This window comes from Drosophila arizonae, chromosome 5 (assembly GCF_054131065.1).
Source record: "Drosophila arizonae isolate 15081-1271.41 chromosome 5, UAZ_ARI_1.0, whole genome shotgun sequence".
In the NCBI taxonomy this organism is placed as follows: Eukaryota; Metazoa; Arthropoda; class Insecta; order Diptera; family Drosophilidae; genus Drosophila; species Drosophila arizonae.
The window spans coordinates 7,055,786-7,075,775 of record NC_142925.1 but is presented as its reverse complement, the minus strand read 5'-3'; the positions used below and the strand labels follow the sequence as shown (position 1 = coordinate 7,075,775).

The window sequence follows — 19,990 nt, the reverse complement described above, 5'->3', positions numbered from 1 at the left end:
CATACGATTGCCTGACTGCCAGTTAGCCAGGCTAACAGCGGCGAGTCTAGCTGCCTTCAAGTGCATTGACATTGCCAATGCTGGCGGCAACTGTTGCTGTTGCTGTTGCTGTTGCTGTTGCTGTTGCTCCTGTGCGCTGTGCTCCAATCGCAGTGTGCGTGAAAGCTGCTGCCCAAAAACAGGCAACAGCCTACAGGCAACAGACAGCAACAGCAACAACAGCAACAACAACAACTACAACAGCTAGGTTAATTATGGCCAAAAGCAGCAGCTGAGCTTCTGCCACGCAGCCAAGATTTGGCCTATAACTGATTCGATGTCATGCTACCCTGTAGCCCATTGTGAGAGGGGTATATTGTATTTGTTTGGGAGTTTACGTGATGGATATGGAATAACTGAATTTCATTGCTGAGGTCTTAGTAAATCAAATCTATAATTTTGAATGGATTTATTTCCTGAAAATCTTTGAAATAGAACAAATCTATTAAGAACTATAAATCTCTAAAAATTGAAATCTTTGGAAATTTGAATCAGTCCAAATAAAAATCAGTTCCAAATTTTGAATATCAAATTCTACAAGGCATCCTGCAGCCGTGCATTGCCTGTTAACGCATTTTTGTTATATTTTTCTGGTTGTTTCTTGTCTTTATTTTTAACTTTTTGCTTTTTCTTTAAAAATTTTTTTTTATTGTTTTTTATTGCGCTAAACGCGAAATTAGACACTTTTGACTGGTAAAATGCAAAATGACATTTTTTGTTTGTTTTTTTGTTTTTGTCTTTCTTTTTTTCCGTTTTATTATTTTTTGGTCAATCGTGAAAAATGCGGAAAAACATGGCCAAAACACTGGCGCCAGCGAAATGGGCACAGTTAACAGCTGCAGACAAGCTCTTCGAGCACCCCAGCGCCCCTTTTGCCACGCCCAGGCGAACAAGTTTATGTGTGTGTGTGTTGCGGTTGCTTATTGGTAGATATCAGGTAGTCCAATAAATTCCACAAAACAAGCGAGGTCACAAACAGGCTCTAATCAGATGACGGCGAGTATATTACATAGACAGACAGCTCTCGCTCCAGCTCTCCCTCTCTCTCTTTCTCACTCTCCCCTCTCTCTCACTCGCCAAGTGTGTCTGTAGATCCTAAACAGGAAATTTTTATAATAGATGCGATTTAAATATGCGTTTAGCCATACAGTATTTACTGTGGGAATGAAGAACCAGCCGAGGCGAGTCAGATAGCAATCATATCGCTATTATTCACAATTAAGATTCTCAATCTTGAAGCGGAATATGTAAATAGTTCGATTTAAGCCAATCGCTTTATGGTGTTATGTTTGACGCAAGCATAAATTATTATCTATCTAACAAAAATTGACATTTCGGCATGAATTGGTGATTGATGAGTCGACGAAATCCTAATACAATGTAAGATATGGATATGGATAGATCTTTTGAGAAATATTTAAAATTAGAGGAACCTAAAGAAAATAATTAGAAACCATTTGAGGAACTTCAGAAAGTATAAAAATTCAGTGTATATTATAATACATTTTATTTTTAATTAAAAACAACAAATTAAGGCAGAATACGCAAATTGTTTATAATTGCCATAAAGACAATATTAAATTATTTTTAAGCACTTGCCTCACTACATTTACAAATGTATAATGGGTTAATGTTTTTTGAGCATTAAAATACCGGAAATAAATTGTTTAAAAAATTATAATAATAATTTGCATGTCCACGAAAACAATTTTCTTGCGCTGACTCAAAAATTCTTTTCTCAGCTGTGCAATCGAATAGGTGCTGAAAGAGCGGATCATTTATGTAGTATATAGAACGACTGAGAACTGATGCTATAGATCATTAGACCATAATTTTGTGTGTAAAATATTTTTCTGAGATTTATTAAATCTTTAAAAAATCAAGAGGAAAATTTACCGCAAGTAAACAAGTTTTGAAAATATTTGCGAATTTTCGACAAAGTATTTATAATAAATTTATATCATTTCTGAATAGTTTACAACTAATTAAAGAATTAACTATAAAGAATTTTCTATGGTATGAATTTTCATTGCAAGTCTAATGAAATACTTAAAAGAAAAACTTAGGAGAAAACCAAGCAAAAAAGAATAAAGAAGTAAGAATAACAGTAAAATATTTTTTTTTCTATATTTTCCAAAGCTATCTACTTCATCTATAGATTCCATCTAGCATACCAAGAATTCTCGTTGGCAATTTACTTATTTTCACAGCAGCTCAGCTCGACTGAGTTCAGAGTTGTTGTGTTTTGTTTTTTCTTCTCGTCCGAGTACTTAAAAGTAGTTAATACCCGACTTTATGGCATTAACACCCATGTCATTTCCACAGTCGCTTATCAGTAAACACAATTTTCAGCTATGCCAGGGTTGTCGCCGTTTGCAAAAACTCAAATAAAAGAGTTGTCTGCGAGATTAAGTTGCCTGATAAAGTTGAGAGCGAGCGAGCTCTGCTCTGTAGCTGTGGCTGTGGCTGTCCCTGAACTGTGACTGTCATAAATTCTGTTCAAATGGCCGCAGTCTCCGAGCTGCTACTAACAAGCGTAACAAACTACTTGACAACAACTACAGCAGCACTAGCAACAACAACAACATGAATGAAACTGTTTTACCTGCTCGCTGCTCGCTTATGTTGTGATTAGCTTTTACCTGAACGCTGCGAGCTCTGCCAGCGCTCTGTGTGTTTGCATTTAGCTGCAAGGCTTTGGCCCTCGCAGCTCGCAGCCCGCAGCTCTCGCTGTGCGATTCATTATAATTTTTGTCAATTCTCACAGGTAGCAGCAGCTGACAAAAGGTGGAGCTAGTGAAGATCGCATGGCGCTGTGGCATTCACACAACGGGCCACAGCAACAGCAACAAGATGCATAAATTTACAATTAAATCTCATTCGTTCGCTCGGATTTCCGCAATCATCTACAAAAAAGGGCTTTGCGGAGCAACAATCAGCAATTGTTGCTGCCACCGTTGCTCTTGTGGCAGCAAGTTCAACGTTTGCTTTACTGCTTGCTGCGCTTCACTTGCAGCGGCAGCAGCAGCAACTGCAAGCAAAAAATGCTGTGAATGCGCTTCTTGGTAACTGACAGCAAGCACCCGCAACACACACACACACACACACACTCACTCACACACTCACTCGCACCTACACCTACACCTTGGCATTATTTATGCTACATGCCGCATGCCACATGCCACAGCCTCAGTCCCAGCCACAGCCTTCGCTGCGATCTTTCCAACTACCTAAACACGCTCGTATTTCGCTATCGAAATCTTCCTTTCGGATATACCCTACTATTGTTCCTCTGCTTCTTCTTCTTCAGAAAAATGTTTACTTCCGCCATTTGTGCGCGCACAGGATGTGAAGGTCGTTGGTGGCAAGGTCATTAACGCTTATCAAATTGAGCTCGAGATGAGATGAAATGAAAACGAAGCGAAAAGCAGAACACTCACTAGATGTGTGTGTGTGTGTGTGTGTGCACGTGTGTGTGTGTGTCACAAATATTTGCACAGCACATTCCAAGCACTTTGGCAAAAAGCAAATACAAATTGTAAAACGTCCAACGGGAGCAGAGCAGACAGAGCAAACGAGCGAGCTAGAGAAAGCAGCAGGAGAGAGAGAGAGAGAGAGGTAGAGACTGCACTTGGAAATTCAGCAATAATTGTAATAGAGAAAAACAAACTAGTTAGTAACTACATATGTAGATCTATATAAATATATATATATATCCATGCCTGCCAGATGTGCGACAATAAATTTCCACAATTGTGACTAGAAAACCGTATTAAGATCTTGGGAAAATTTTAAGTGCAGATATGTAAACATACATACATATTAATACACGAATAAATAGCACATAGAACACTTGCCTTTAAGATGGTACATATAGTTTTAATAAATAACTATAAAATCTATAGCAATTGCTATTCACAAAGTAAAACTATGTAAAGCTCATGAAAACAAAATATCTAAAGGAATTTTCTTTGTAGATCCCAAAAACTTTATATATGTATATGTATGTATATTGATTTATATATATTTTTCGCATCTAGCACTTGCTTTATTTTGATCACAATGAAATAATTTGCAGCACTCACTTTATCAGTGCTGCGCATCAAATTAGCCCAAAAACAAAAACAGATTAAATTTAGAAATAACATAAAACTTGGTATCTTATCAAATGCTTAGCCACAACATGTTTTAAAAATTACACTTTTCATATTTAAAGAACAGAAACTACAAGCAATGTGAAAACAATCAGATGTTAATTAAGTGGCACAGAAAATGCAATAAAAAATGCAATATAATAGCCCAAATTTAAATGATTATGAATAATAAAATATATGAATCTATAATACATACAAAAATAAATAAATGGAATTTTAAGGTTTTGATATTTATTCTATTTTTTTGGTTAATTAAAAAAAAAAAAATTTAATTAAATTAAACAAATAATTAGATAAAATACTATGGTTTGGCTTAAATTAAAAGCAAAAAATATAACTATAATAATTCCGACTTTGACATCAATTTAAATACTGTTAAACAAACATTTAAAAATATTAAATTTTTTTAATTCAACAAATAGGATTTTGTTATATTTTTAACCAATTTTATACATATCTTTTTACATATTTATATATTTTCATAAAATACCTAATTTCTATAAAAATCCACAACAAAATTTATTACTTTAAAGAGGGTTGGGAAATGGGGAAATGCTAAAAATTTGCTGCCAACTTGAAAAATTGTAAAATGATACAAAAGATATCCCTGTTAACATTTCCCAGATAGATTTCCTATATGTGTATATACTAACAGCTAACAGCTATAAAAATCCACCCTGTCTAAATGGCAAATTCACAATGATCTTGTTATTTCTGAGGAATTCAGACAACAAATTTTTCATGGGTTCTACGTAAGTGTCTCTGTTTGCTATTTGCTTAACTGTTCCAAAATTTAGGGCGCAATTTGCCAGAAATGCTGAGCTCGCACAAGGCGAACCGAGTTTAAACTCTTCACATAATGAACGATATATAATCGTATTTGTTTGTACTTTTAAGGAAATCATTTTACGTTTTTCGTTTTGTTTTAATATCTGAACAATTTACAATGACAACGCACTCGAGAAATACTTTTGAATTGCTCGTGTTGATGTTCGTTTGTTATTATTATTTTTTTTTTGTTTTCTGTTTCTGCTGTTTGCATTACTTAGTGGCTGACAGATAAGATTAAAATTCGACTTAGCCAGGCTCTTACTTAGACGCTCCCAACGAGATAAGATAAAAGAGAATGCTGCTCCATACGCAGGCAGCACGAAGATGGAGCAAAAAAAAACAACAACAACAACAGAAAAACTGGTTGCCAATGATTGCCTGACATGCAGCTACTCAGATACACAATCCATCAGATACAGATACAGTGGTAACTTGGCAGAGGGAACGTTGAAAATAACAAGAGTTATATATTGCTAAATTATTAGATATGGAAAAAGCTAGATATATCGTATGCATAATCCATATGATACTGATAGAGCTACAGTGTTAACTGGGCAAAGTGAACATTGAGGAACACAATTTATCAAATAGCTAGCTAATCAGATACAGATACTGATACAAATAACCCTACAGATAACTTTGCAGAGCGAGTGTTGAGTATACCAAGCAGTATACATATATTGACAATCTATCAATAATATACAATCCTTCAGATACTAGCACAGATGCAGTACTAACTGAACAGACTAAACATGAATGAGAGTTATATTAACCATATATTGATAATCAAACAAACAGATACACCAAGAACTGTCTAAAGCAAAAATTTTAGATATTGCCCAGGCTGAGGCAATCATGGAATGAATTGACAGATTCATAAAAGAAATTCCAACGAAAAGTCTCTCACTATATTTTATGTCTTACAGTACATAGCTTGTACATAACTATATATTCTATACATATCTTGTAGTATATATTCCACATATCCAGTGCTCACTGTACCGCAAACCCACTTAGCCACAGCTGGCAAGGTCGCTGCATGCTTTTAATTGAAACGAAACTTCGATCGTCTTCGTCTCTTTGGCTCTGCAGCTCAATTCATAATTCAATCAATCTCACATGCACGCATACAAATATTTTTCGGATGACGGGGTGTATTGAACCCAAGAGTGAAACCCCCTTCCCAGACCCCCAGCACGCTACTCAAACACACACACACACACACACACACGTATATATACATGTGTATATTTGTTATTCTTAGGTTGACTATGAGTTCAACTTTTCAATTCCTATTTCCATTTGTCCCATTGCAATTGAATGTTATTTACTTCACTCTCTCTCTCTCTCTCTCTCTCTTTCTCTCTCTCTCTCTCTCTCTCTCTCTGTTTCTCTCACGCTGCCCTCTTTCTCTCCCTCCATATCTCTTAATGCTTGGGAATTATATTTCTGTTGTGCGTTTCTTTTTTTATCAAACCTTATCAGCAGCTGACATCGGCATAATACCTGTTGCCCTATCTTTCACTCTGCCGTTTCGCCCTCTCTTCACCCACGCCCTCTCTCTCTCTCTCGCTCTCCCACTCTTAAGCCACATGTAAATTTTTCCACTCGTTCATCCACAATTAAAATCCGCCGAAAAAAAGACAACAATTATCAAGTTCTGCGCGCTTCAATTGTGTGTTAAGCAAAAGTCTTCCGGGTTTATATAGATCGTTTTTAGGAAGTTTCAACATGGCTTGAGTGAAATGCAAATAAATAGAGCTGTCCAAAGAGCAAGTGCTGCTTAAGTTAATCATACTATTTATTAGATCAACGAAAATAAATTTTAAGAATATGAAACTAAAAATCTTAAACCAAGATATGTATATTCCGTTTGGGAAAGATTTTAGTTGATTAAAAATCATAATGAATTTAGGAGCAACAAATGAATATATTTTTAAGCTATATATCCAAAAATTTGTGGATGTAAATATATACAAATAAATATTAAATTGTTAGAATTGGAGAAGCAAAGTTTTCAAGAAATCCCATTTTAAGTTAAGCCCATAAAAATGATATTTTTCGATATTTTTTTATGTCTCTAAAATGCTTAAATACAATAAATTAACACTTTAGCTTTTTAGGTGCAATCATAAACTAAATATTTGTAACTAATTGCTGTCTATTTAAAGTTTCCATTAACAACTTTTTTAATTGATTATATTTATGGAGACATTCCGAGTCGAATTTTGCTTAATGCTATATACATACATATATTCTTTATAAATTATATGCCACTAGCTGCCTTTAGCTGCTCATAGTTCACTTAACGTTTTAGCTACAGCTAGCACATGTTTGGCTTAAAATTCTATTAACAGTTATTACACACCTGTACCTAAAGTCATTCTGAATCTTAAGTTTTTCACTTCTTTTTTTTTTCCTCTCTCCCTCTCTTATTGTTTTATCAGTTCTACATGTTCTTTTGGTCCATTCAAATGCTAGCAAAAAGCTGAACCCTAAGACATATAATTTTCTTTTTTAGCTATTTTTTTTTTTGCTAATATTTCTTGTTGTACGTCTGTATGTGTGTGAACATGTCACGGCGTCTGGCGCCAATTAAAATAATCCAAAACACGTACTCCGACTGCCTTTGTTATGGCTCTTGGCAAATATGTTTGTATACGCTTTATATGGCTGGAAAGAGTTTTCCCAAGTGCAATTGCCAATGGGGCGGCAGCTGCTGCCGCTGCCCCTCACACTGCGGCAGCTTCTCTACCTGTGCCGTGCTGAAGCGCGGAAAATGGCAAAATGCAGCCGCCAAAAACTGGTCTGGAAAATGTTGGATAAAAAAAAAAGTCAAATAAAAGGCAAAAAGCTTGAGCAAAACTTGTTGGCCTCAAACATGGAGTTGGCTAAGAAGAAGCAGCCGCAGAAGCAGCAGCAGAAGCTTCTCAGCCACCCGCGAGCGAATGAAGCAGCAAAAGTAGAAGAAGTCGAGGTAGTAGAAGAAGAAGAAGCTTCTTTAGCCACCCGCTAGCAAATGAAGCAGCAAAAGTATTGTAGAAGAAACGCTAGCAGCGCGGCAGCTGCGCAGCAGCAGCAACAGTAACAGCAAAAGAAGTTTCGTTGTAAGCGGAAGAAATACGCACGTTGAAGGCTGCGCTTGGCTCTGCTTCTTCTTTTGCTTTTATTATACAATAACAATTATGTTCATATACATATATATTTTCAACTCTTTGTTTTAATGTGTATTTTGTTTATGTTTGCTGAAATTTTGTAACTTCTTGAGGCACATTTTACACGTAAGAAATGCCGTTTCGTGTTGCGGCCTCTGCAGTTGTTGTTGCACTTTTGTTTGCTAGCTAAACGCGTGATGGTCGCTGCTTTACTTTACACCAACACCAATACACGTCTACACAATCTGACACACACACACATGTACATATATATATTTACACTCGCATAAGTGTTGTCATCAATTATATTGAACCGTAAGTAAACAGAGAATCAGAAAATTAATTCATTTCTTGTTTTATATTAATTTCCATTGTATTAATTGCATTGTGTGTACACTAATACACACACATGTATGTATATGCATATACACACCAGCTAGACGACACTCACACTCACACGCACACGTACACGTAAACGCGCGGCCAATGAACGCGGTGCATTTACTTATTCGATTGCTTTGCTAAACTGCACGAGACGAGAGCCAAAAGTGGACTGACTGAATGGCTGGAGACTGAGGCGCGATCAGGCAAAGCTCACGGCGGCAGCAACAGCAACAGCAACATCAGCGGCGAGCCAGAGTCCAACACACCTACACGAGCACACTTAAAGACACGCTCTCGCGGCGGCAGTTGCGAAAATGTTTTTCTTCGGCTACGCAAACCACAGAAAAGAGAGAGGGAGAGAGACAGAGAGACAGAGAGACAGAGAGCCAGAGAGCGCGCACACACAGACGCAAAGCCGCAATCTTAGGTCTGCGCTTACCTGCGCCGCTTGTCGTAGGCAAAGACAAAAAAAACCCCAGTGGAAATTCGGACGCTTCTCTCAATATGTTACATATGAGAGGCAATTCCATACTGCTTGGTAAAAACGTTTGCTAATGGGTGTCAGTCTTATCATAGTGGACGGCGCAGAGAGCAAATGCATGCCGAGCAAATCAATACCAATAGCAACAACAACAACAACAACAACGAGCACGAACAGGTATTTTTTTGTTTTGTTTTTGTAATATTGAAAGTCACTCACTCGATATCTCAGCTGTCAGTGAGCGCGCCTGCAAGTCCGCGTGTCTAAGTGTGCGTGCCTGAGAGCGTGCAAGAGAGCCACTACACACACACGCACACATGCATATGTACATATACAAATGCTCACTCAGTTGCTCGTTCGCTTGCTCGCTCACTCGCTCGCCACTTAATCAGGCAGTGGACAGAACCTGTTGCGCGTGCTATGCGTCCAGTTCTTGCTAAAGAACAACAAGAACAAGCACGTCAACGAGAACCTGTTGCGGCGACTGCGACGCTGGCAGCGAGTCGCGACTGCACTTAGCCAAAAATTCAAGCGGACAAAAGGCAAACAAAGAAAGTAAAGACTAAAAACAAAAAGAAACGCAGCACACAGCACAAGAAGCAGCAGCGCAAAATGAAGGAAACGTTGATAAGCAAGGCCGAGCTGAGGCTGCGACTGAGAGGCTGAGGCTGAGCCTTCGCTGCGTCGCTGCACTTCAAAGTTGATTTATGTGTGGCTGCTGCTGCTGCTGCTGCTTCATCTTCTGCTTCTTATTGTTGCCGTTTGCTATAGCTGTTGTTGTTGGCACTTTTGATTTTCAGCGCAAGTCGCTTCCAATTAAGCAAAGCAAAGTGAGAGAGAGAGGGAGAAAGAGAGAGAGCTGGAGCAGAGGGAGAGCAAAGCCGACCACCAACGTTGCCGTCAATCCAGCTTAAAAATTCGAAATAAATAAATCTAAATTTGGGCCAATATTTGTGCCCGATTATGATTATGGCTGTTAAATGCAAATTTCGCAATGTCAAACAGGTGCTAATGAGCCCATTCTAAGCTAGTTAATTTATGCCTATATATACATATACACACATACATACGTACATACGAATGCTTGCAGCGTATCGCCTAACGGTACAAGCGAAAGGTGGCAACATGCAAATTGCCACAATAAAAGGCGAAAAAGCTGAAGCAGAGAGAAACAATAGCTAAAAATATGCTAAAAGTAAAGAATAAGAAGAATATTCAACGGTTCTCGACTAGTTCTTAACTTTCGTTTGCCATTCGCACAGTTCATTAACCGATTTTAGATGATAAACAGTCAAAAGCTCGTTTAGATTTCATGCAGTCGGGGGCCCCAAGTCGGTGCCCCATGTGCCCCGATCACTTCAGTGTCAGCCCGGGGATGTTTCAGCGGCTAAGCATGCCTCTGCGCGCTTAGATCAGCTTTGCTTCCAGCCAGCTTCCAGCTAGCTTCCAGTCCGGCTTGCGGTCAACTACACGCAGTCTCACGCACGCACACTCACGCACAATCGGTTCGCGCCTGGCAGGCAGGCAGGCAGGCAGAGCTCCTCTGCAATTAATCATCAGCTTTTTTTTTGGCTCTAGTGGGCGCACACACATTTGTTTAGCTTTGTGTGGTTTGCAAAACAAAAACAAGTTTACCGCTGTTCCGGGTGGTGGAGGAGCTGGAGAGGCAGCTTGGAATGTGCCGCGACTATCAATCAGCTATTGTCTATTGTCCCAGTGGCATTACCAAATCTGTAGTGGCGACTCTTACAGCAGACCCAACCGGCTCTCTCGACTTTCCATTGGAAAAGCCCTAGATATGAATGTATGCCTGGCCAAATGATTGCTGAAGGTTACTCGCTGTTGCCATTGGAAGTGGGAGTGGAAGCGGGTGCTGCTATTTAAGCATTCCAGTGCGAAACGCTGACATCAACGAAACACACCCAGTTCCAGTTCGAATCGCTGATATGAAATTAAAATGGTATTTCACGTGGGAAACGGCTAAGGCCAAACAATTACACCCCTTTTACATAAATATAAAATATGTATATATTATGTGTGCATGTATGAACAGCAAAATTGGCAACTGTTGCCTGTTGCATTTCAATTGAGCTCCTCCGATGACGTCATCAGCTGGCACTGTTTCAATGCTCCATATGTTGAAATTTGCATGCAACAGGCAAGCAGAGCGGCCGAGTTATTCAGCTGTCAGCTGCCCTCCCGGCATGCCAAAGGTATTATGACACACACACACACACACGCATACATAAACAATCAAGTGTGTGTGTACGTCTCAGCTTTTAGATAAAGATGCTGCAGTTTGCTTTGATATTTAAAAATGCAACAAAAGCTCGCCCTCCCGCCACGCGTCCACGGGGACAAACGAACGACAAACGATGATGTAAACAGCCAAATAAAACAAAACAAAACAAAACAAAAACACATAAAGTAAAATAAAAAGAGAGAAAAGTAGATACAGCGGGTGACCCGAATCTATTTGAAATATATTTATATGTACGTTTAGCTACAGTGAAATCAGGCTAAGGCGGGCAGCTCTAATGGAAATTCATGCATTAATATGCATTTAACAGCCACAGGGATATTTTATGGCGTTTTCTTATTGGAGCATGGAAGAGAGGGAAATTTTATATTTAAGCCCAGAGTATGGGAAATGTGAATTTCTAATTTAAAAAATTCTTTCAAAGCTAAAAATGTTGGAGGATTAAAACATATACATAAACATGTGTATGTATATCCCTTTCATGTACGTTTAGCTAGACTAAAAACAGTGTATGACAAATATATACCTCTATTAAGGCCGAACTACAGCCACAGAAATTCCTTTACATTCGATTCCTTTTTTAAAAAAGTCCGTTAAAAAAGGAAATCCTTGAGAGTGAACGGAATTTTCATATGCACATAAGAAAACCCAAGGTCTAATGTCAGTTTTAGAAATTTCCCACCATTAGGCAAATGGAAATTCCTTTCAGTAAGAAAAGTAGGGCGAAAGATGGGACTTGGAATGGGCAAGTATTGAAATGGGAAAGTGGGGCAAAAGATTGAATTAGTTGACTAAATGACATTTGGCCTGAGGCAACTGTCCGCTAGCAGAGCATTCACTGTATTTCAAATATATGTATTTATATTTATCTGGCGTTGGTTTATGGCCAGAAGAGGAGCATTTGTGAGACATAAGTTGGGACTGCGACCGTCCTCTGGCCTGGCGGCATTTTGTGACTCTATCTGCCCGCGGGCTACAGTCACTCAGGCAGCCAGTCAGCCAGTCAGTCAGTCAGTCACTCAGTCAGTTCGTCTAATTGGATTTGCGCGCTTGTGCGTAACTATAAATCACACACAGCAGTGAGAAAGAGAGCGAGAGAGACAGAGAGAGAGAGAGAGGGCAACCGGTTTGGATTGCCAAGTCACCCGCCGCTTATAAACAAACTGCAAAGCGCAATATCCCATAAAGCTTTTCGACTATTTGTTAAGTGACCAAAACGGTAACAACAACTACAACAACAACAACAACAGCAACAGCAACAACAATATAAAGAATAATTATGCTGCTGCATAAAACCAAAAGAAGAAGCAGCGGCACCAGCGGCAACAGCAGCAGCGGAAGAAGGGACAAAAGAATATCAGCTTACGCAATTTAGGGTTTAGTGCTGAGCAACGTTTTAATGTTCAAATGCCATGTAAAACATTCGTGTGAAATTTATTAATGGCAGTTGAAGAAGAAAAAAAAAAAAAAAAAAGATGAAGTAAAATAAACGGCATTCACTTGCCGTCTTGTTAGAAAGTGTCTTGTCTTTTTCTCCGTTTTGTATTTAATCTTGTAAAAATGTGACATTCTTGGAAATGTAAGCTGATTTATTTGGAGGCCCACCCAAATGTTGTAAAGCGGATGTTGTAAAGCTAGCAATTGCAAATCTACACACTCACAAATAGAGACACACACCTGCACAGACACATATGTAGAATTGCTGGACACTTGTACAATTTGTTCTAGCGAAAAGTGTGAAAGAGCAAAAGAATATGTAAAAAGCTCCCAAACATGAGCACATTAAGCAAAACGAGGAATTTTGCTGTTACTGCTGCCATGTACATTTTAAGTTTTTTTGTTGGGTTCTTTTTTTTTCTGGTGTGTGGTCTCTCAAGCCCTACGTGTGGGTTAACCTTTGGCTGGCCAACTTGCTTGCGTAGCGGCTGTCGTTTCCTGCAATTTATTAAATTTCATACAAGGCAAGGACGCCCCAATAAGATATTAAATTACCACAAAAAAAAAAAAGCTTGGAAAGTGGATACGCTGGCAAAAGTATTTACGGCAGCCGCCACAATTCAAAAAGTACTCAATAGTCGTAGGGGAGCCGGCAACGCTGCTGAGCCCGCAACTGATTTGAAAACATTGCAAATGACTACTCAAATAAATTTGCATAAATTAACGAAGTATTTCATACTGATAATTAATAATAAATACCACATGTATTTTTCAAGTTAGATGAACATATACCAAAATAATATATTTGCCACATTCAAAAAGTACTCACTTAGCGCGCAAATATTCATTAGCTGTGTGGCAACTCTGCTTGTACAACAGCTGATTTAGAAACCGATAAAAATATCGCTGCACACAAAGAAATTCAAAATATACTCAATTCGCGTATAGTGCAATCAATCAGCTGGCAGCGCTGCTCAGCTCAACAGCTGTTTGTAGATAAACATAACTGTTGCTAGTGGTTGTTGCGCACACAAAGGAAACAAAGATTATTTCTAAGCAGCGCCGTGAAAATGTGAAAATCCACAGCAAGAGAGAAACGCCCACAACAGCTTGCTTATCAAAAACATTCACGATGAACAGCGTTCACGCGCGAATCAAGATATTTAAAAGCTGGTCAGGCATCAGCGAAGTGTCCATCATCAAGGAGGTGGCCACCAAGGGCGAGCACATCGAATTGTGCATAGAATATTGGGCTGCCAAACGAAAGATACCAATACCCGAGTACAGGCATTACTTTCACGATGTCGTGCAGGCCTATGTACAGCGTTTGCTCTCCGAGCGACTCGTCTGCAAGGCGGAGACTGTGCTCCACAATGTGGAGCGGGATGTGAAATGCTTCTTCTATCAGTATGCCTGTGAGTGCGATGATCCGGATCTGAGTGAATTTGTGCTGGACCATCTGCGCGGCCGCGAACCGCAGCTGTACGAGGCGGAGCAACCGATGCTGGACTATTACTGGTCTCTAGTGCAACAGCTGCGCGAGTGCAGCGAGCTGCAGGCCAAGCATCAGGATCTGTTGCCACGTGTTCATATCGAGGCACTGATGAAGCTGCCGGAACAAAAACTGCAGCAGCTACTCGTTGAACTCTACTTTGCCAATGGCAATGAGGCGCTGCTACCGGAGCTCAACAAACAACTCGTCTGGCAGCATCTCGTCGATGCGGGAGAGCAGCGCCAGCTGCGTCGCTGGTGCCAGGCTGTCGCTCAGCAGCTGGAGCAAGACCCTCTGCAGCAGGCCTTTGTCAGGTGGCAAATCGAGGCATCTATGTATGAATACGCCTTGACACATTTGAAGGATCCCTGTGAGCGACTGCGGAATCATTTTGCCCAGGCTGGCTACTTCTTCCCAGACGAATCCTCGGACATGTCCACTCTGCTGCGTCGCCTGTGCACCATGCAGTGCCTGGAGCAACAGCAGCCGCTGCTCAGCCAGCTGCCCCTGGCCAAGCATCTGCTGCAGCGCGGCTATCACTCGCTGCTGCTGCTGCGCTGTGTGCCGATCGCTTCGCTGGAGCAGCAGCTGGTGGGCGAGAACGAGCCGCTGCTCAGTCTGCTCGTTGATCTCAAGACGCACGATCTAACGGAATGGAATGGTTTTGAGCTGGTATGCTAGGGAGTTGCTCTTCCTCTCTCCTTTAGTCACCTCCTACCTTTCTCTCTCCTGCTTACAGATCTCGCAGAGCGTTCAGAGCTATTTGGAGCGCACACACCATGGCGAGGATTCGCTGCAGGAACAGCCCCTCTTGACCTTCTACGACTTCCTCTGTCACGAGCCGAGCGTGCGCGCCCTGGAGGGCTTCCTCTCCTCCAGCAATTTGCGTCGCGTTCCCTATTTGAACTCGTTGATGCAACGCTTCGAGAATCATGGCTCAAATGGCTGCACCGCTGTGCCCACTGCCCAGGAGCTCTTCCACAAGTTCAAGCATGTGAATCTCGCTGCTGGCCATGGCGAGCTGGTCAGCTTCTCCAACATCCGGCTGAGCCAGCGCTATGCGAGAAAGGCTCAGCTGAATTACACCCATTACCTTAAGCAGCAGCGGAGCGCGTATGCCGTCTACTACCTGATCCTGGAGCAGCTGCAACTGTATGGCCAGATCACGCGCACTCAGCTCTTCCATGCGTGCGAGACGGCCACGCAGCTGGCGCTGCAGCATGCCGGCGACGAGGAGCTGGTGACCCACTGCGTCGCCTGCTGTGAGATGTTGGACTTTGATACGCAATCGTTGCGCAGCTATTTGCACCTGCAGCGGCAGCTGCCGTCGACAGCGACATGTGACAGCTATACGCAGCAGCTGGAGCAATGGGATGAGGCGTTGGTGGGACAGCTGGTCAAGCAACCGGAGCAGTTTCCTCTGGAATCCTATCAAGCTCTGATGCGCTTGGCGGCCCGCAATGTCCACGGCAAATGGCCGACGGCGCTGTTGCAACATTTTGCGGCCCACAACGATTGGTGGCAGCTGCTCCTGCTGTTCCAGTACTTTGAGCTGCCCCTCACCGAGCTGAAGCAACTCCTGCCGCACTTCAAGTGCCAGTCCCTGGGCATTCATATGCTGCGCGCGCTCAGCCATGACTGCAGCCACGAGCGGCAGCACAAGCGCGCGGTCAATCGACGCAGTGATGGAGCCGCCCATTCCTCACAAGAAACCATGACCAACTCCTCGCACAGCTCCGGCCTGGATGGCAATCTGCAGCAGCTCCAGCAGCTCAATGGCCAATCTCTGTGCAATCTGCTCACGCACAATGCGCAGCCGGATCTGTTTGCCCTGGTGCTGTGCAGCAGCAACAGTCTGCCGGACGAGTCCATTGGCAGTTTGGCGCGCCTCGTGGAGCTGATGCAGAGCAGCGCCAATCATTGCAGCAGCCTCAATCTGCTCAAGCATTGTGTGCGCCAGCAAATGCCCGTGCTGGCCGTCCTGGCGGCGACGCTGAGCGCACAGAATCGCGACTGGTGCTGGCTACTGTGGCTGGTCGTGGCCAGCGGACAGTGGCCGCAGCTGCTCCAGCAGTGCAGCAAAGCCAAGGAGCCGCTGCAGCAGACGGAGCTCATCTGGTTTGTCATCAGTGGCGCCGTCAAGGCGGGCCAGCTCAATGCGCTGCTGCACAGCTTCTGCATATTTCAGCCAGTAAGTAGTAATCCAGTAGGGGTAATCCTTGAGCTTCGTCCTTTGCCAAGTGTCCTCCTTCATATGCATATACTCTATCCCTTTGCAGCACTGCGCCTTCGTTCATCTCTGTCGCTTTCTGCAACTAACCGCACAACGCCAGGACTTTAGTGATTCAACAATTTTGGAGCTGCGTCAATTCTTCTGCAATTGGAGCCAGGATGCAGTGCAGCTGCCGCTCTGCGAGCCGATGCCACGCAAACAGCTGATGCAGCGCTGCATTGGGCTGCTGCTGCTGCAGCTGCAGACGAACTTCGACTGCGTTCTGCAGCAGCAGAAGTTTCTGGAGTGCATCTGCCGCTCGGATGTGGGCGACATTTGCGATCTGCTGGACTTTTGTCTGCTGCATCGCATCTTTGGCGTGGCGGCGCCCTGGCTGGGCCAGCTGGGCATTGACTACGAGCAGATGGTGCGGCGCGACAGCCTGGAGTATAAGCGTCTGGTGGATGCGCTGACCGAGGCGAAGGCCTATGAGCAGGCGCTGCAGCTGGCGACGCTGTTGCAGCTGCCGCTGGCGGACATCGTCTATGCCAAGTGGCTGGCCGAGCTGGAGGCGGGTGAGCTGCGCCAGCACGAGCAATATGAGCAGGAGATCGAGCAGCATGCTCTGCCGCCAGCAATCCTGGTGAACTTCCTGCTGCAGGCCGCTGCTGCCCAGCAGCCGGAGACGCAGCTGCGACGTCGCTACGAGCTGTTGCAGAGCTCGCTGGGAGTAATCAAGCAGCATCATTTGTTCCCCAACGAATCCTTCGACAGGGACCAGATAGAGTACGACATGGTAGTCTGCTATCTGCAGCTGGAGGCGGAGCAGCTAGAAACTGTGGAGATCTATCATTCCGAGTACTTTGAGCAGATAATGCGACAGGAGCGTTGCGTGCTCTACAAATCCTTCTCGGAGCTCAAGGAGCTGGCTGGCATCGATGACCTGAGCATAGCCAACAAAACCCATCTGACCGCCGAGATGGAGCAGCGTTTGATTGATCTACTGAATCTACTCTTGGATGAAGGAGACATTGTGGAGGCACTGCGTCTGCAGGAGCTGTTTGAGTTTCGCCCAAATGATTTGCGCTTCATCGTCTTTGCCATGGCTCTGGCCGAGGGCATGACGAGCATCGCGAATCTGTCCAACAAGGAGCGCCAGCTGCTGAGCGACATCGAGAAGAGCGCCTTTCCCAAGTTCAATCGTCTGACGCTCAATCAGAGTCCCATGAATCGCTGCAGCAGCGATCTCTCGGACAGCTATTCCACGCTCGAGTTCGAGGAGATTCCCTCGAAGGAGAAACAACAGACTCTGGAAACGCTGCTGGGCATTGGCTCCAAGCTGAAGCACGGCGTCGAGCTGGGGCGACGCATTGTGCTGGCCTATCGCACGGCCATGTACCTGGACAAGGAGTATCTGGATGTGCTGCGCACCAAAGATGTCAGTGTGCTGCTCAAGAGCGCCGCCGAGGAGGAGTGTCTGCAGCGATTGCTAGTGGTCAGCGATATACACATATCCACAAGGCTGACACCGCAAGAGGTAGAGTCTTATACAATACTTATATTTATTGCGAAGTCTAAGTCATCTCTGGACTCAAAGACCTTATACTTATTGAATATCCCATTCAATTGTTAATCCTTCAATCCTTAATCTTCAATCTCATATTGAGTCTTATACAACTCTTATATTTAATAACCCATTTCTAATCTTATTTTCTCATATACAACTCTTACATTCAATTGCTAATCCTTCTTCGATTCCTTTCAGATCGCTGAATCCCTTGCGCTGGAGCTAACCACCTGCATTCTGCGTCCACGTTTCTACATCTTCCATGCCAGTCAGCAGCCACGCAATGCTCCGCGCAACGCCGACCTCTGGGGTCATAATATCGATCGGGATTTCCATCTGTTTCTGGAGTTGACTCCGAACACTACGCTGCTGGGCAATTGCCTGCTGGAGTATTGTGATGCACTGAAGGCCTATAGGCGCTATCAGGACAACAAGCCTTATGTGCAGAGCAAGGCCTTCGAGCTGCTCTCGGGGATCATAACACTCTACGGACTGCCGCACACTCATAATGCGGTCAGCTCCACGGGCATTCCGCAGGTTCTCTCGAGCAAGAAACATAATCAAATCTATGTGGAGCTCCTGATCAAGGCGCATTTGTGCTTTGTGCACGAGTGCTCCATGGAGGGCATTGCCAATGTGCTGGAGCGAGCCAAACAGCTGAATGGCCAGCTAACCAAGGCCAAGTCGTGGTCCCTAATCGTTCGCCTGCTCATTGGCATTGCACGGTACCGAGAGATGTTCTACTGCTTCGATGCGTTGATTGAGAACGAGCAATTCGAGTCGCTGCTGGGCCAATTCGACGAGGATCAGAAGAGTGGACTGAGACAGGCGATACTCTGCTATCTGCGAGAGTACAATCCCAAGAATAGTAAGGAGCTGCTGCGTCTCGCTGCACATCATTTTCTCATGTACAAGGAGCTGGCGGAAATGTGGTCGAATGAGGCGCAGCTGATCTTGGAGCGAGTGCGCAGCACCGCGAGCGCTGGCCCAACTGAGCTCAAGTGCAGCCACGAGCTGCAACAGCAGCTGCAGCAGGCACTGGAGAACTATACGCACGCCACCGAGAACTATTTGCTGGACAACAAACTGATATTGGCACAGCAGAGCGTGGCACGCGCCGAGCTGATGGCCATGCAACTGGATCTGTGTAACAAGGCGATGGAGCGAAAGGGAGGAGGAGGCGGCGGAGCAGCAGGAGGAGCTAATAGCAGCAGCAGCAGCAGCTCTTCCATGCCACTCTGCATCAGTGTCATTGGCGTGCAGACACGCGATCAATTCCGTGAGCTGGTCAATCAGCAACTGAGGTGCGTTCCAATTGGTTAAACCAATCAGATTATTGACAGCACTGCATATCTAATTAGACATATATAATATGAATCTTTGAACTTATCCATCAATTTATATAACAATCTATTTGTCTCTAAATTTATCTACGTATCTCTCTCAGCGTACCTCAAACCCTCATATTGAGTCGCGCCTACGGCTACGATATTAACTGGAGTGAAGCATTGTTATCGCAATTTGTGCTACTGCAAAGGGCCAATTATCTGCAGCAATATCTCAGTCATCAGCGCATCAGCGACAGTGTTATTGAGCAGGTGGTCAAAGGGTAACTAAAATATAAGCAAAACTCACCTTAGCGACTCTCCTCTAACAGTCTCTTCCATTTCAGCTACATATTGCACACACAAAACAATCCAACCAGTGCCAAATATGATGTATCACTAACTCATTTGGTGGAGCTCATTCGATCCGTTACATTGAAATATAAATTGGCCTCCATTTTGGGTTTGAAAGCGATTGTTATGGCGCTTATAAATGATTCCACGGTGCACTATTTGCGCGATACGAACTTCGGCCGCAATGAGCTGCACAACGTAACGAATATGTGACACAGTTTATGTGATTTTAACACTTTATTATATATGAATGAACTGATTGTACATTATATTATATTAAATAAACAAAAAGTAAAAAA

General features: G+C 43.1%; 2 protein-coding genes across 8 annotated transcripts in view; one reads left to right on the top strand and one right to left on the bottom strand.

Annotated features, from left to right (window-relative positions):
• The window catches only part of Shrm (shroom), a 77,842-nt gene extending 58,054 nt beyond the window's left edge, over positions 1-19,788 (bottom strand). Inside the window, exon 1 of one of the 7 annotated variants that reach the window (XM_089471904.1) lies at positions 19,648-19,788. The gene's annotated coding sequence lies outside the window, so the exon portion shown is untranslated. Of the gene's footprint in view, positions 1-8,152; positions 8,289-8,459; positions 8,583-8,612; positions 8,840-19,647 lie in introns of those variants that run through there. The other 6 variants (XM_089471903.1, XM_089471902.1, XM_089471901.1 and 3 more) reach the window with 6 other exon arrangements.
• On the top strand, positions 13,674-19,990 carry LOC108615286 (uncharacterized). The gene is made up of 6 exons (XM_018009680.2): positions 13,674-14,905; positions 14,973-16,424; positions 16,513-17,982; positions 18,211-19,316; positions 19,460-19,621; positions 19,685-19,990. Exons 1-6 carry the CDS (start codon positions 13,874-13,876, stop codon positions 19,902-19,904), a joined length of 5,442 nt encoding a protein of 1,813 aa, XP_017865169.2. The 5' UTR covers positions 13,674-13,873; the 3' UTR covers positions 19,905-19,990.